Below are 18,480 nucleotides of genomic sequence, written 5' to 3'. Positions count from 1 at the left end.
GACCAGAATATCCTGTCATTTTTTTGCTCCTCTGCTTCCCAGATGCTGTTTGAAAGCCACAGTAGTCTCCTTGTAGGATTCTTCAGGTGATTTTTATGGAGAAAAAGACAAGAATGGAGATATATCTAAGTCCTAGGTGTCCTGAAACCTTACATTCTGGTATATCCTATTGTATCTACACTGATTTGTGGCTGATGACAGATAAGATCTGACATAGAAGAAGAAATGTTGGAGCTTTTCTGAATCTAATGAATCTAATGAATATATATCAGCAGCTGAGTTTACATTAGCATTGACACTTCTGTTTTCACTGGTAAGGCTGTAATGGTATGGTTAGAAGTGCTACAGCTGCAGTGTTTATGTTTTTGCAATAATTAGATTTTGCTGTTTATTAATGTTTTGCTACGTGCAAACAGTTTCTTTTTGGTATCTTACAGATACCTTCATCTGGAAACTTGATTTTCTGGAGCTAAGATAATGTGTCTTTAGACATGATTTGTACAAATACTCAGTCCATTAATTGACTCACACAAATATTAGGAATGCCTGTGCTTGTTCCAGAAGGTTTTTTCCCCAAAGTTGATATTTGCAAGTATATAGTTTACTTCTTATACAACTTGCAGGGACCTATAGGATCCTGTATGTGGCTTTACAAAAGATTACTTGTCAGATTGATGCTGTCAATGCTTTGCTGTAACCAAAAATTAAAATGAAAGTGCATGCACATGAGAACTAAATTTCCAGTTAAATAATGCTTCGTTTTCCCCTGATAAGAATGCCATGGATACTACTCACTAACATGGCTTGTAATGTGATAGTCAACCTGAAATACATTCATTCTCCAAATAAACTAGGATTAAAGATATGCTGTTATATATTGTTAAATTTATTGACATATTTAGTTGTCTTTCTGGTTAATCACCACAATGATTTTTTTGTTTGCGTTTTCTTTTCAAACTTGACCTGGAATCATTCCAAGATTTCTCCATTGGGAAAAGTCAATATTGTGCCAGTAAGATTGTTCCTGTTTTAGATGGGATAGAAACAGCAACTCTGAGAACAGAAAATTGAAGTGATTTGTGAAATGGAGTCTCAACATGGTGGCCAAATATGCATAAATAGATTCTGGTCTTCCTTGTTTCACTGACTGTAACTGGGCAGTTCAAAGTGTGTCCAGTTAGGAAGCTAGAAAAGGTGTTGGTTGAAAGCTGTTGAAGCCTTTCTGTGATCATTTTTATTCTTGTTGCAATTTCTACTCTGTAACCTAAACATTGCCAAAGGGTGGAAGTTACAGGGAACCTTCACCTGTTTTATTACATATATGTAATGAAAGAATGAGAAGAAAACAGCTGTATTTCAGAATAATTTGTGGAAAGGTAGATAGGTTTCTTTCACCTTGTATTTACTTCCAGATTCACTCACAGAATTGCATACAGATCTGAAGCAAGTTTATTCCTCAGTAGCTGTATAGAATTGAGAGCTGCGTGAACTTCAGTACTTTCCTGAGGTGAGCACCTGAAAGGCGGTGATTTTTTAATACAAGGAAGACTTACTGAATCTCCTTTCTGCAAACACTCTTGTTTCTAACAGAATTCACAATGCTAAAATACAATTATTTTTTTTTTCTAGAAATATGCTGGGGTTTATGCCCAATGAGTATAGTAATTGTTGAATGTTATTAGTTTACTTCATCATGAAAAGTAGTGGCAGAAGCAGATTTTGGCTTCTTGTTGGGGTATTAAGTTCCCACAAACTTTGGGGTATGGGTTCATGGCTAGATTACACTACCTGTCCTGTCTTTTTCCCCATGTCCTTTTCTCTCTTATTTCAGCTCTAGCAGCCATACAGCTGTGGGGTGCATTGGATTAGCATGCAGATCTAATTGGAAACTAAGAGCAGTTAGCTGGACAGATGTAGAGCTGCCCGACAAAAATGAAGCAGCAGCAGTGTGTGATGATGTCAGAAACCACCCTTTCTTGGCGTGCAAAGCTTTCTGTTGCCTTAACCTGACTGGCTTTCAAGTGTAGATGATAGCAGCTTTTTTTCCCCTCTCTTTCCCCTTTAAATAGCCTCTTGCAAGTGCTGCTGTGTAAGATTGTGATCATACATTTAGTACTAGATCCAAAACACACCCATGACTTTAATTTTAATTAGGTCTTCAATCAAACATACTTGTGTTATATAGGAAAGCTCATGTTTATAGCACGTTTAAAAGTCAGGGAAGTTTTAATTGTCACAATTCTCAACTGGCTTTTGAACTACTGGTTTTACTGCTTAATTAATTACTATAGTTAGAGTAATTAGAGTAAGTACTATTGATTTTTATAATTAGTTACAATTATCACGGTTGCCATTTATGCACTCTTCCCTCATTTTTTGTCATCTATAATTAATACTTGGAAGCCTATTCATAAAATCTCAACTACTGTTAAGGTATTCATCTCTAGTGCTGCTATTCTTATGTTTCATTATAAGTAAGCAGTAGCATTGCTACCAATTTTAATAATATTTCAGCATATAACAGGTAAATAATTTAAATAAAATACTAACTTCAAGATTAACATCTGTGTTTAACTTCATTATAAATATGGTACTGAATTTGACCAATATGAAAAGGTTTGGCGTTGCGTGTAGAGCAAGCTATGTATGCTAGTTACGCTGATGTGGTTGGGGGTAGTGAATTCTGCTCTGTACTTTGCAGTCCAGGTGAACTGCAGTTTGACATCTGAATACTGAAACTTTTAACTTTTGCTACTTTGGAAAGTCTGTTAAAAATGAAAGCTTAGTTTTTGCCAGTTAGTATAGTAAATCAACACCTTTATCCTATACTTGGTAATGTGTCTACATGCCTGTTTTACAGGGATAACTTAAATTCAGCAGCTGTTCTGCTGTTAAAATGACTCAGACCATGCTTGGGAACTTGAACTGTCTCACAGTCTCTTAAGTATCTATCTCTTAATGTCAGTATTAGCAAGAGATACTTGCTGTCTTACAGGAGTAAATGACCCAGTTTCAGAAGATACAGACCACTCTACACTAAAAAGCGTCATCAAGACCTTAATCAGCTCAATCAACTATATGAACAGGAATTACCACTTTAGTAATAGAAACCCAGTCAGTTTTGTAGCGTACGCTTTTAGCAGTCACTGAGAAGTCAGTGTATTTGAATTTATCAAAATTATTCCTTGATTTTATTCATTGTGTTATTCGAGTGTACTGGTTCTGCTTTCATAATGGTAATATTTACCCAGTTTTAGAAAGTTAATAATCTGTTTTGGCTGCCTTATCACAGGACTTAAGAATATTTTTGCCCATGATAATTGCTTAAATAACATTGTTGACTTTATTCTTGTTGTGCTGTTTCCATTTGTGCCATAAATTCCAAGCAGCGGATTTGTTAAAATTAATTTTAGAAGTTGTATAAATTATTTGATCAGTTTTCTGCATATACGTTGTTCATTGTAATATCAAACTGATTTTGTGCTGACATCTAAAAATCAGACTACGTGAGTGAAATATGAATGTAATAATAAAAATTCTTGTTAATTCTGAACTTGCGAAGTGATTATTTAAATAGGTAGAAGCTAGAAATGTGTCCCTGTGGAAATCAAGAAGAAATGACCTTTTCAGGAGTTATTTCTAGTGGTCACATTTTTTGACCGCAAACAGTGATGGTTTTTCATGATTAAGAATTTGCATCGCTATGGTTTAAGGTGTTTATTTTACAAAGACAATTCAATGATGTTATTAATATATTTTAGACCAGTATGCAATATTAATATCTTTTAAAACAGAACATATTTGGAACAGATGCCATTTTTAAAATATTTTAACTTACTGATTGTTAAATATACAGGAATTATTCATTTCATGAAATAGATAATACTCAAGTATTCTATAGTGTTCTCTAACAGTTTTCTTAGATAACTAATTGGTTTGGAAAAGAAGGTTTCTATGTGAGATGAAGCATGCATTGTGGGTTTCCTCTGCAAGCAGAAATTGTCTATGCTTTAAATAGTTAATGCCTGAGGAGAAGCAGTGTCTGCACAGGCACACATACCCAGTAGATAAAAGCAGAGAAAGAGTAAAACCATGACTTTGGGTACATTTTTACTAACTGGGCTCCATAATATAACTGAGACCTTGAAGCACAGTACCCTCAATGATGCCAGTAAGTGGTGTATGGTGATGCAAAAGCGAGATTTGATGTATCGATTAGACTGAGTTGTCTTCTGAAGCTTTGAAGTACTTTTTCCACACACATCCTAGAACCTTCCAAGGAAATGAAGAAAAGTAGCTATTGTCAGCAAGAGTAGGGCTGCAGCGTGTGCTTGCGTGGTAGCTTCTAATTAAGCGTTGTGCCGAGTTGATGACCGATAGAGGTAATTAGAGTAGCTTCCTGTAGATGGCAGTACACGTTCACATCCATGCAAGCGGGCAGAAAAACAAGTGGTTCATGTCATAGGATCCCAGACTGGTTTGTGCTGAAGGGACCCTTAAAGCTCATCCAGTTCCAACCCCCTGCCACGGGCAGGGTCACCTTCCCCTAGAGCAGGTTGCTCCAAGCCCCATCCAGCCTGGCCTTGAACACTGCCAGGGATGGGGCAGCCACAACTTCTCTGGGCATCCTGTGCCAGTGCTTCACCACCCTCACAGGGAAGAACTTCTTCTGGATGTTGTCCAATTGGACGTAATGGCCTATCTAAATCTCCCTCTTTCAGTTTAAAGCCATCACCCCTGGTCCTGTCACTACCTGCCCTTGCAAAAATGTGAAAGGTGCTTTGATTTTATTTTTTTTGTCTTAGTTCTGACTTGTTAAGCTACCCTGCTGATGATTTTGTGTACCTCAAAGCTAGATAAAAAGAGTTCTTTGTAACTTTTTTTCCTGAGTGGGGTAATAAGTCACAGTGTTCACTACAAAGTGTAGTCGTCACTGTCAGGAAGGGATGGGGTGTGCATACCTTCTGCTGGGATGCAGCTGCATTTGCTCCCAGTGCAGCTGGCACAGCCTCAGCTGTACGGCTGGTCCCTCCATGTGCATTGACTGCAATGGCTTTTCAACCTGCATGTTCCTTCACTGTGTTTGTCTGCTGCTCTGGCTTACTTGGCTGCATTGGCTCAATGGAAGGTCAGGTAAGTGCCACCACTGCAAGGGAGGTGTACTGAGTGTGCAATGGGGGCATGTTTGTATATTTTCTGTTGTTGACAAACCATTTTAACATACCATGTAAAATTATTATTTAACGATAAGGTAAGCAGTTTATCTAAGAATTCTCTAGTTGCAGAGATTTTAGGGCTTTTAACAAGCAACAGATTTTAAAAGACCTTTAAGGTGAAGTGAATTGTGCACATAGGCCATGGGGAGTGTTCTGGTCCTTCATAAAAGGGTGAGCTTGTGTTTTCTGTTTTCTCCAAGTTAAACTTTGACACAGCAGTGTGGAAATGGTGCACAGTCAGCGTCACCACAAAGACCTGTTCTCTGCACGCAGAGATGCATGCAGACAAAGCATCAAAGCTTATGCTGCAAACAAAGCATCAAATGCATGCTCCATATGCAGCATCACCACAAAGGCTTGTTCTCTGCATGCTGTGATGTCAGGTTTTGCCATGCGATGATCTTTACTCATCATCTAAGCATTATTCTGGTAGAGTAGATGAGGAAGCTGGATTTCCATCTGATTTCCATTCTTGTGCATGTTCCAAGAAATTTTCTTGAACTGTCATCTTTAAGTTCCTGCCATCCTCTCCTTTGTATCCCAACTAATCTTTTTCCTGTCTTTCAAAGCTTTTTGCTGATTACCAAGTCAGCATTAGGGAGACATGTCTGCTGTCTGTCAGTGCATCTACTGAAGATCTTTGACATGATTACTTTTTTGTTAGTTAAAATCAATTTGTTATTCAACAGTCTCACAAGTAATACTGCAGAGATAACTAACACAAAGTTAGCAGACAGGAATTTAATTTCTGTTGTGAGGAAACCTAGCTGTCTCTCGAACCATAGCTGTGTTGTCTCCATTGTACGGATGACAAAGATGATGCACAGACCAAAATTAATCTCTGATTTAATCCTTTTGCCTTCAGGAGCAATGAAGCCCACTGATGATACAGTATGCTGCTGCTTATTACTAGTTTAATCTCACTGAACTAGAAATAGAAACCTGGGGTGTTGCAGCATGTAATGATTAAGTTACATTAGCAGAAGGTGGTGAGTAAATGGTCAAGGACCAAATCACATTAAGCCAATGCTGTTAATCACTTCTAGAGACATTAAACTCAGAATTAAAACTGAAATAACATTTATAACTTCTTAAAGGTCAGTGCTTAAGACGATACGAAGGCACTACAGCAGCATGACTAACAGCCATGGGCAGGAGTGGTGGTATAGCATCTCCTAAGAAGGAAATACAAAGGGAGTATCATCTGATGGTAATTGGAAGTTTCATAAAGGGAACACAGACTCCATAGTCTTAAGTAGAAAGAGTAAAATGAATAATGTTTTCCTTCATCACAGTCTTTCCCACTGGATGTAAGCTCACTGCATGCAGTCACGAATGGATGACTGAATTACAGCTGACAATGTTATGTATGGCTCTAATTTCCACTCACACAGGTTTTAATATCTATTTTTTGTTTTGTTTAAGACACATAATGTGCATTTGAAAGCAATTTACATTAATACAGTATATCTTCAGACAAACATCATTCGCTCTTGTTGTGCTTTTAAACAGCCCAGCTATTGTTTGAAGTTAGTCACTGAAACAGCTGGACTCTGTCTGGCATTATGGCTGTGTGATCATTACAGAATGGTAAAGAATTTTCTGACAGCTTTGGTCCAATCTGTTTTCACTTTGAATTGGCAGTTGACAATGAACAATTTAGTTTCTTTCTGCTTTGGTAGTTGACTCTTTGAGTTACTGCTGTGAATGATTTTGTGTATTTTTAGCTTCAGTGGTTTGGGTTTGGTTTTTTTTCCCAGATTCAGTTATTATTGGTTTTATCCTTGCCCTGTCCATGTAACATTTGCAGCTAATGGGAGGAAAGCAAAGGAGTGACATAGCTGTTTGCTTTTATAAGAAAGAGCCTTGCTTTTATTGCCAACTAATCAAATGGGCAGTAGCAACTAATGGTGATCATAACTAAGCCTTAGAACTGCCATCCTTCTTCTGGAAGAACTGCATGCTGAGACAACTAAGCTGTGCTCCCTCTAAGGCAATGGTGATTTTTTTGTTGTTCTATTACAGTAAGTCATCAGCAGTTTCACTGTGAAGTGAAAGTAACAAAACTTCACAGTAGTTGTTTTCCCATACTATTTTAAATATCCCACTCTTTGAACTGAGTTATTTACCCCTTCGTCACTTAGCATTACTGGCTGTGAACTGAAATCACTTAGTTTTAAATGAGCTGTATCCTCCAGGCCATGCTCTCTGACAAAACGTTTGCAAGACTTCTACTTCAATAACAATTGTGTGATGATAAATGTCATAATAGTGTTAATATAAGACTGTGCTCCATCTTTGCATAGGTGCAAGTTTATAGTAAATCCATTTAGTTCAGTGAATTCATTCCACTTAGATGAGAGCTGAGGCAGTGATCTCTTCGGACTGTGAAGATTTGATGCATAACTAACACTTAGTCTTCAGACTAAGATACTCAGGCAGTGAGTATTTTTTAATACTCATTAAAGATTTTAATGAGTATTTGCATATAACAAGATATGTTTTCCTCTGCTTTTCATGAAATTCCTCAGAGAAATGCAGAAGTGTGTGAGGATGCCTGCTGGCTTCATCTTGACAGGAGAACAGTATAGGAGTGAACTGCTGTTCATTCTGGGGCTTGCCACTCCGTCTGGCAGATGCAGGCCAGCTACAGGAGGTCGCATGTATGAGCAGGCAGGCTGTCCTAATAGTGGAGTTTCCTCTTTCTCAGAAGCAGATGATTGAATAGAAACAATACGCTGCTTTCCCCATTTGGTGATGAAGACTGACAGTTTGTAGGAGATGAGTCAAAGGTTACTGATGAAAGATCCATCCAGATAATTGCTGTAATTGCACCCTGAGGATGCAGCTCCAATCACAAAGCATTAGGCAGTGATTCTGTTTGTAAATACATACTTGGCAGTGAACTTCATCCTATGCCTTAAATCAAGGAAGTTCCCTCACGAGATATAAATGGAGAAAGTTCTCTGATTTTTTTCTTGATTCGACCTTGTTTTCTTCTGTCAGCAAGTAGATAGGAAATAATCCCATTCTGAAACAGAGAAATAGTTGTGATTTAAACATAAAAATACCACTTAGTGTTCAATTGTTTGCTGAATACACTAGCTGTTATTTCACAGCAAATACCAATAAAGAACATGAATGAAGGAACATACATAATTCATAATATTTAATTTGAAAGTGCATTTTTTTTTACAGTGACTGATTCATTTTCCTCGAGTTTGTCCAGTGACTTCTTTACAATTTAATACAAAAAGCTTTTCTGTTGGAGAGTGAACAGTTACAGACAGGACAGAAGCAGATTCCCTGCCACCAAGTTAGCTCTTTATTCTACCCCTTCACAAAGACACAGAAATCAGCAATGCTAAAGCATTAAGATGAGAAATCATATTGGAGAATGAGGGGCAATGAAAGCACATCAAATTTCTCAGCATATAACTAGTCGCTGTTAATGCTTAACTATTAGGAGCTAAAACTCAAAAATTAGTCTCGAAACAGCTATGTGGCAGTTTTAGATATTGTGGCCCTAGCTTCCTAAAATTGTAAATGAGAGGAAGGTGAAACCATTTGGATTTCCTAGAAAGCACACAAGTAGTTTTAAAGGTATTCATATGTCTCAAAATGCATTAAAATAGAAATGTAACTTTGAGGAACATCAGTGGTTCAGCCTGTAACAGGGAGTGGGTGATGCTCTGGTACCCAGTGGTGTGCTTCAACCTATTTGTGAAAGCAAGCCTGAATTCGAGAGCAGCTTCTGCTTAATGGGTACAGACAAATCTGCTTCATGTAACTTCCACTGAAATTATTGGTTAAAGGTTAATTTTTATTCTTCAGAATTCAAGTAGTTCCGTGGTTTTTTATGAAACCAGTGAAAGTGCCTCTAGGGCTTTGAAAGAATAAGATTCGTGATCAAATCTGACTTTCAGAAACTGAAAATTTTATTGTTTTTCTTTAAGTGCTCTAACTTGAGAAATCTGTCTTGTCTGAATGCAGGCGTACTCTTGCTTAATAAAGAAGTAACTTACATAAGTCCTTGTGCTGCATGATACAGAAGCATTAGCAAAGGAAGTGAGGAAGTGATGGAATTTGTTCTGTTCTAGCCCACACTCTCTGGGACATGCATCAAGCCTGGGAATCAGCACCCGCTGGGAGCATAGGTATATGCTTACATTTACCATAATGCTTTGCTGTTAGGAATGTCTTTTCCTTTGGAATATGACTCAGTTTTTCATGACTATGCACTTAGAAACTGTTGATAGTATTGATCATTGACAGCGGTCTGTTCCTTGCTGCATATACTTTTTAGCTTAACTGTCTGTTCCATGCCTATGTTCACGCCTTACAGAAGATACAAAAATAATGACATCATTTTATGCTGCTCTGTAGTGTTACAAAACAAAGCCTTGTGCTTGTTACTGGTAGGACTACAATCCGAAAGCTTTGTGGTTGTGTTTCTGAGTGAAACTAAGGAAATAAGTAACCCATTATCTGCAGGCACTTAGGGTTTAACCTTGGGAAGGATAAGAAATCTTAACCTAACAGAGGCTGTGCTCACTGAGGAGTTGAAATGGCAAGAGCTAACTCAAATCCAAAAATTAGGTTATGGTTTTCACCTTAGACAACGGTGTATGTTAAAATGTTGTGTATACCACAGGATGCTTCCTATTTTATACTAGGTCTTTGCCCATAGGTGAATTTTTCTCCTCTCATTTTTCTTATTTTTCTTTTTTAATTTCTTTTCTTTTTTACCAGAGTTCCAAGGGATTGGAAGCAAAATGTTTGTTTTTGAGAGAAGTTACAGTGTTCGTTAACGGTCAAAACGACGTGAAGATTCCTGATTAGCCAAGCCTGAGTGAGGAAGGTAAGAAAGTGTCCAGCATTATGTATGAGCCTATTTATCAACAGCCATTTACATCCACCGTTCAGGCTGTGTGTTCTGTATACCGGTTTTCTATGGTTACCAGCAGCTGACTGAATAAGGAAGTGCAGTGGTAATCTTGTGCTGCTTTAAACAAAGACTTGTTCCTCCCTAGTGCACTCCAGGGCTGGTTTGCATGTTGAGGCATGTTCCTTTCCTACCAACACAAAGGCAGGGGAAGAATAAAATTTTCTGGAAACCACTTTAGCTGTTTTTAATCTGCTGTTATTTCCTTCTTCATTGAGCTTCTGGCTCAAACTCCCTGAAAGTGTGATAGGAAAGACAAGTGCCTGCCTCTAAAGTACATGGCAGTGAAGGCATTATAGTAATAAAGCTCTGCTCTCATATTGCAATTTATTCAGTAAGGTTTCTTTTTTGTTCAGTATTGTTCAGTTCATAGATTGCTATGAGACTTTTCACACTGATGAAGGCTGCAGTATCAGAGGCATAGTGGTTTACATCATATAACTCTCATGCAAGTATTCATTTAAACTTGTTTTTACTATTATTAAATAAGTAGGTAGTAACAGTCATAAGAAGAATTGTGCCAACATAGATTAGTATGTTTAGAATTTGATTATTACAAATTGTTTGTAGGTTTCAGACTCCATTTAGTACAGTAAATGTGATCTGTAAAATTCAGTGTTTCCCTGCTTACTTTGGTAGGAATTCCTTAGAAATAATGTGTAGTTCAGAATACAGTTTTACTTTTTTTGTATTAGTTCAGTAACAGAACAATAGTCTGATATTATGGTTGTTTAGTTTATGCCTTCTGTCACTTATTCAGCAACGTCTACAGCAGCACTTTGTACCCACCATAGATCTTGATAGTTAATTATAGTTCATTCCATGTCTATGGTTTACACTCTTGAAAGTCTCCCCAAAGCTTTTGCTTGTGGGAAACTAACAGACACCAGGCATGGCAGGGGGGTTGGAACTAGATGATGTTAAGGTCCTCTCCAACCCTAATGATTCTATGATTCTATATCTGTCACTACTAAAAACTATTTGATGAGAGACTTTGAAAACAGCTTCTTAAAATACAGTATAAGAGAGCTGCAAAAATCAGAGTCTCTCTTCTTGAGACAACAACTGCACAGGAGCTCTGGCAGCTGTTTTTGCTGGGAGTGCTTTGGGTAGAGGACAAACATGGTCGAATTAGTGAGAACATTGGAAGTTCAGCCCAGGATACTGCTTTAAATAGTTCGCCCAGAAAAGGACAAAGCTTTCTTAGGGCAGCCCCTTCAGAATTCCAATTGCAGTAATAATTTTTAATAAGTGGGTATCAAATGTAGTGATTTTTCTGTGGTTCTGTTTTCACAACAGATTATTGGAATGTGCTGAGGTCAAATCCAGCCCTCCTAACTATGAAAAGCTCACTAATGCAAAAATATATAGCTGAGAGCAGACCTTGATTAATATCGTTGTTTTCCTATGCTGTGTTATTTTCTATTCGTGGCAATAGGTCACATAGCTGGAAAAAAAGGGTGGCAACAAGATGCTAAAATTTAAAGGAAAATGTGTTCATTATTGGGCTTCTTTTACTGTGCGATGATGTTTACTTCTTGCCAAATACCTGCTATTTGACCTTCTCTGGGCTATGGCAATATTGACCTAGAGAGCTAAGAGCTCCTATTGACAGGAGATTATCTTCCGAGGTAGGAATAAAATTCAATATTTACTTACAAATATTCTTCATAGAAACACAGAACACCAGGTTGGAAGGGACCTCAAGGATAATTTGGTCCAACCTTTCATGGCAATAAAAGCCTAGGCAAGGTGTCCCAGCACCCTGTCCAGCTGACTCTTGAAAGTGTCTGATGTTGAGGAATCCACCACTTCCCTGGGGAGATTATTCCAATGGCTGATGGTTCTTACTGTGAAAAATTTTCCTCTTGTGTCTAATCAGAATCTCCCTGGGAGTGACTTGTGCCCATCACCCCTCGTCTTTTCCATGTGATTCCTTGTAAAAAGGGTGCCTCCATCTTCTTTGTAGCCACACTTTTTACCCCTCAAATATGACAGGGGGAAAATGTGAAGGAGAAAAATCAGTGTGCCTGATGCTGGGCATCCTTATTATTCTCTTCTTGTGCTCTCTGAAGTGTAATGATCACCCCGCACCCAATTTTCTGGCTCAGATATTCCGTGCTAGCTTGCCCCTGGTTCTCACATGCATCTTCCCTGCAGTGCCACTATTTACAGCCAGCGTAGTGCATACCTGACACTGCGAATATTCAGCCTTTCGCTTGATCATTCCCATTCTCTCATCTCAATTCCCTTCAGCTGCCACAAAAGCTTTTACGGAAGTTTCAGTCTCCAAAAATGCCATATGTGTGAGTGTGACCCCCCATCTGTTAATTAATGTTTGCAGGCACAGACCAGTTCCTAATCATGTGGGTAGACAGTGGCTGTACGCAGCCCACTTGTATGAAGGAGAACTTTTCAAATGTCAAAAGTAGACTCAATTCTGTGGATCATTTGTTGCAACCCCTTTGCAGATGCAGCCCCTCACTGTGGTTTTATGTTGGTCTATGTAAGGGTTAACACTGGCTTTGCACAGCCAGTCCCCTCACTGCCTCTGCTAAAGAAACATTAATTATAGAGAGCCCTGAGGATTCAGAGCTAAAACGGCTGAGTAGTATTGAAAACCAAGACAATAAAATAACTGGTTGGATTTGATCTCTAATAAATTACTATGTTCTGATGATAAAATCCAGCGAGAGTGTGACAGTCAGATGGGGAGGTTGGCAGCAGAAGTTTTAAAGATAAATAGTCTTAAATTGCAGGAAATTACAGCAAGCGGCTCCTTGGAGTTCTTTTTCTCTGTGCATTGTGTGCTGGAGAAGGCAGGCAGCCTGCTGGCAAGCTTCTGACCTTTTGTGTGCGAAGTAAAATATGCAGGTGCAATAGTGTGAACACACAACGGGTGACAGTGACTTTGAGCTGTGGGTCTGTGCGCTGAGGGCCCCACAGGGCTGCCAGGAGTGCTCCAGACGAGCTCCATTGAACTTAAGATAAGGACAGTGAAAGGCTATGGCTGTAAAGGATTGCAGAATATGTTTCTTGCATATGTACTCATATTCAAAATCTGTACATCAGCTGATGGGAGGCTTGTTTTAAGTTATCTTGCTGATAACTGATCTGATTCTTGTATTGCCCAATTCATATTTCAGTCTGGAGTAACTTTTGAGGGCAGTTGAGTTTAGCTCAGTTACATTGCTGCAAACATGATCTAACTCCCAGTTCCTTTTCTGAAAGGAAATCCATGGTGTCATAGAATAGTTATGGTTGGAAAGGACCATAAGATCATCAAGTTCCAACCCCCCTGCCATGGGCAGGGACACCTCACACTAAACCATCCCACACAAGGCTCTGTCCAACCTGGCCTTGAACACTGCCAGGGATGGAGCATTCACAGCTTCCCTCAGCAACCCATTCCAGTGCCTCACCACCCTTACAGTAAAGAACTTCTTCCTTATATCCAATTTAAACTTCCCCTGTTGAAGTTTTAACCCATTACCCCTTGTCCTGTCACTACAGTCGCTAATGAAGAGTCCCTCCCCAGCATCCTTACAGGCCCCCTTCAGATACTGGAAGGCTGCTATGAGGTCTCCACGCAGCCTTCTCTTCTCCAGGCTGAACAGCCCCAACTTTCTCAGCCTCTCTTCATACGGGAGGTGCTCCAGTCCCCTGATCATCCTCGTGGCCTCCTCTGGACTTGTTCCAGCAGTTCCATGTCCTTTTTATGTTGAGGACACCAGAACTGCACACAATGCTCAAAGTTGAGGTCTCACAAGAGCAGAGTAGAGGGGCAGGATCACCTCCTTCGCCCTGCTGGTCACGTTCATTTTGATGCAGCCCAGGGTACGATCGGCTTTGTGGGCTGCAAGTGCACACTGCCAGCTCATGTTATGGACGTGACTACTTGTATGGACAATTACTACTTTTCAGTGTATTTGAAGAAAACCAGGGCAAATTTATACCAAGACATTTTAAAGCTCCTTTTACCATAGTAACTGAGAAGCTTGTAATCTTTTAAATTATTTTAATCACAAAAAAGAAGCAACCTATGAAATCATGGAAGCATTAATGCCTTTTCTATGTAGTTTTGGAGCTGATGAAGTGGAAGGCTGACTTACTATCTAGAGAAGTTTATGGGAGGAAAAAGCCATGCCCAGCTGTAGGCTGCAGCATTTTTTCTTGTTAAATCTTTATCATAGCAAGCAAAATATAGGGATATCTTTGAGGGAAATAAAAGGTTAGCTGTTATTCTGATGCTTCCTTGCTTTCCTTACAGTTTCGCATGAGATGCTTTCTGCAAGGAAGGTAAGTTTTGTGTCATTTTTGCTTTGTAGCATCAGTTTTGTTCAGCCCATCCTGAATTGTTGGCTGTCTCTTTTTTATGTGAAGGATATTGTGCTTTTTTTCCCCAAGACAAGTTTTAAAGATTAAACTGTACGAAATTAAACTAGTTTATTGCATAGCTTGTATTAATACATCCTGCACCCTAAAGAAACATTGGTTACTTGATTCTAATTGATATATGTTTAAAAAGAAAATACATTCTCAGATAAGTTGTTAAAGATATAAGCATTTTAGGGCTATGTGCTAGTTGCTTAAATGGAGTAATTTCATTATTTATGTAACAGATAAGAATATATCATTAATTGGTTACGGTTTCTAAAATTCTTAGCTTATGCATTTCAGTCAAGTAGGATTTAAGCCTGATCTTATAAAACAAAGGGCAAATAACTGTATTTTACATTGTTAGAATTGATGCAATAAGGCTTTCCAGCGCTTCAGCAGAACGAGCATGAAGAATGCATTTTTAATGTATTCTTGTTTTAAAGGTGACTTGGGAAGCATTTTTGGAAGTTTTATTTATGACCTGAGGTAGTTCCTGTCTACAGGAGAATAGACAAACTCAGCTAGAGCGGGCTTTATTAGCATACCTTTTAATTTTGAATACCCCACAGTATGTTATTTTTAGTAGTTCATAGTTTTTGCTTTATGAAGGCTTTTAATACAGCTATTTCTGAAATGACTCCACACATTACATAAGGAAAACCTTACAAACAGCTGCTTTCTGCAAATGTATTTGGGAAACTTTGTTCAAATGTCTCGCTTTGCCCTATTTCCCCATTGAGAGACCTTGCTGGGCCAGGTTAGAAGGCTGGAGGTGAAGGAGGTGACTTTTTAAGACCAATCTTACAACAGCAAAGAAGCAGAGTGTGCCATCTCTGGCTGTCCTTGTTAGAAGCAGATCAGTCAGCAGTTCAGAGGTGGACCTGGCTGGTAGCTTCCAAGAGGTATGACAATTTGGTAAGGGAATGAAAGAGCACTGGTAAACTGTGGCAAGGTTCGGCACCGGGGCTTTGTTTTGGCTTTCTACCCAATTGACCAGTGACACCTTTTAGTGTCTGCTTTCCTTTTTCACTTTTTTCTTGGGAGTCCTTTATGCTTGCAAACCTATCTAAGCACGTGTTGGGTTATATTCTAAATTCCTGAAACAGCTAAGTAAATATGAATGAGAAATGACCAATTTTAAATGTAATAAAGCTGCTATAGATAGAAAGGTGACAGTAACATTGGGAATATCAACACTGTAGAAATGGGTGCTCTCAATTCTTCCTCCCTGTGCAACAGAAGTGTCAAAGAGTCCTGGGTCTCCATGGAGAAAAGGAGTTGCTCCACTTGGATGTTCAGGGTTTATCAGATCAATACTCACATAAACAACACTGAAGAGTTCCAGTCATTCAGTTCTCAGAGTTCAATGTTGTCGTTACTGCTCCAGTGTTTGGCAGTTGCTCAGGCATGAAAAAATCAGTAATTTCTACTGTGGGGAAAAAAAAACCCACCCTGTGCGACACGCTTTCCCATCTTTATAAATCATAGAGGATGTCATAAGGAACTTACACAGAGAATTATGAACGTAAGTTTTTATCTACTGATGGATCACTGTTAGAACCACTTTTAGCTTCCACGTTCTTATCAAAATACTGTTTTCAATAATTAAAGGCTACATTTTTGGAAGTTTAAATAACCTATGTAGAGAGATCTGTGTTCTTACCTAGGTTTTTCAGCTAAACCCAATTCTAACTGTTATCTGCTGGTGGCACCATTACACCAGAAGAATTTCATATCCAAGTTTCAAACAGGAAAAATGACACAGAATGCACCTTTCAATCTGGGTTTAATGGGGGGAGGGAAGATTTTATTGTTTCTTCATAGTCTGATGTCAGTTAGACTATTTAGCTTGTTGTTTGTCCTTCTCAACAACAGATGTTACTAAAACAGGTGACTGCAGCAGATTTTGGACTGAGCATGCCAACACGGGTCAAACAGTTCTCAAGGAAAGGAAGAACAAACACTTGTGGAGCTGAATGTAGGCACTGAGACTTTTATATGCAGGTGACATTGCTGAAATCTGGTAAGATGTGATGCCTTTTGGCTCCTGTGTCAGGACAGGACTCGCTCTTTCAGACCCAGCCGAGTTTCGGGGTTGGTGACAGTCTACACTGGTGAGCTTCAGAGAGGATCAGGTCAGACAAAGAACTGCAGCACTGTATTGAAAAAAGGTTCACGGCCAAAGTATCCGGAAAGACAGACGCTGGCAGCTGGCAAAGCTTTGCTTATCTCTACCCATATGTTAAAGTTGCTCACCTTCAAGCTTCGAGAGCTGTTAACTCTGAAAGCACCACTCGCTCCCATCCCTGATGTTCATTGCAGCCTTCAGACAGCAGCAGAGCCTGGACCCTGTCCCCACTGACAAAGCCTCCTGTGAATATGACATTTTGGTGCCATGGGGCCTTTGTGGGTGGCTTATGAAGAAATGAACTTAATAAGGAACCTAATGGTGATAGAACAGGGAAGGAAATTGTCTGGCAGTGTCATCTAAAGCGGGTGATCCTTTATTCACTCATACCCTGTGTTTTTCCTGCATCAAAAGTATTTCTACATTGAGTTTTATTTCCCCTTTTTTTTTTTTCCTTTCAGGAATCTTGGCTAAGTAGATAAAAAACCAAACTGGAACTTGGTTCATCTTTCAAAGGGTGATGATTATTCTCTGACATTTGGCTTTTCTATTAAGTGGGTAAGAACAAGACCCTTAATCTTATATTTCCTCTCTAAATTTTGCCAAGGGTTTGGTTTGTGGTATGATCTATTGATAAAATGCTTCCTGGAAGCTCTTAATTTGCTACAGAATGACTGAACACAGGTACATTAGCTTTTGTCTGTGGGGTAACCACATCCATTGGTTTTCGTTGGCAGTTAAAATACAGCTGATTCTGTCTTTTTTTTTCACGAGCTTATGGTTGTGTGAAAAAAATCTGTGGGTTAAAAACAAAGCCTCATTTTTTAAATGTATAGGTTGTGTTTGTATGTGCAGAGGGCTGCAGGGGGTTTGGTTTGGTTTTTACATAATGAATGCTGTACATTCACAATTTTTTAATATAGCTTATATCCATTCTATGTGTGGTATTTGCATATATGTATATTTTATGCCCATACCAAATCTTTCTGCTACCTCAAGTTTAACTTCTAAGAATGATACTGCTTGCTACAATTGCCCTGTTGTTAAAGTCAGTGTGGGTTTAAATGATTCTCTGGCTTAGGAAGTGCCAGCAGTGCTGCTTATAGCATGGAGGGGGTATTCCATTGAAGACTTGCATTGTACTTGCTTGTAATACTCCTCCGTGCAGATTGACTGTTGGCCACTGCAGGAAGCAGGTTAGTCTGTGTGGTAGCTCCTCCTCCAGTAGGTCAGTTCACAGTTAAATAGTTATTTTCTGTGTACTTTTCCATAGAAATAGATTACAGAAAGTGTATCGGGTGTACATGTGTATTTTGCATGTGTTTGGTAGTTGCTAAGTTTCTGAGTCTGAATCTGCATTTTCTTTGTTTCTACATTCCCTTTCTGACTTGGACAAAAATTTTAAGGTATGAAAATGCCTGACACAATAGTTGCTGCTTTCTCTGTTTCACTGAGCTTTTCCTAATCCCTCAGATAATTTCCTAGACTTTTTTATCATTGATATATATTGATATGTAACTGCATCAGCCAATTTATACCACAGTACACACTGCAGTTTGGCTTCTCTTGTGGCTAGGAGAGGCAGCTGTTTCCAACACAAGAGTGATATTTCTCCATACCGGTTTCTTCTAACTTTAGTTTTTAGCTATGAGGTGGAGACCTCATAGCAGCCTTCCAGTATCTGAAGGGGGGCTATAGGGATGCTGGGGAGGGACTCTTCATTAGCGACTGTAGTGACAGGACAAGGGGTAATGGGTTAAAACTTAAACAGGGGAAGTTTAGATTGGATCTAAGGAGGAAATTCTTTCCTG

General features: G+C 39.0%; 1 protein-coding gene across 30 annotated transcripts in view; it reads left to right on the top strand.

Annotated features, from left to right (window-relative positions):
- CTCFL (CCCTC-binding factor like) overlaps positions 1-18,480 on the top strand; it is an 85,373-nt gene that overhangs the window by 46,979 nt on the left and 19,914 nt on the right. For 12 of the 30 annotated variants that reach the window (XR_010615373.1, XR_010615371.1, XR_010615360.1 and 9 more), the window contains 4 exons: positions 1,413-1,507; positions 9,210-9,373; positions 9,969-10,077; positions 14,432-17,227. Coding sequence is in view for 7 of the 30 variants with exons in the window: in XM_065691679.1 (XP_065547751.1) it covers positions 1,413-1,471 (59 nt within the window). In the remaining 23 variants the exon portion in view is untranslated. The other 18 variants (XR_010615377.1, XM_065691679.1, XM_065691680.1 and 15 more) reach the window with 10 other exon arrangements.

This window comes from Lathamus discolor, chromosome 11 (genome assembly GCF_037157495.1).
Source record: "Lathamus discolor isolate bLatDis1 chromosome 11, bLatDis1.hap1, whole genome shotgun sequence".
Taxonomy (NCBI): domain Eukaryota; kingdom Metazoa; phylum Chordata; class Aves; order Psittaciformes; family Psittacidae; genus Lathamus; species Lathamus discolor.
Note: the sequence above shows the minus strand (reverse complement) of the source record. Positions and strands in the feature narration are given on the sequence as shown.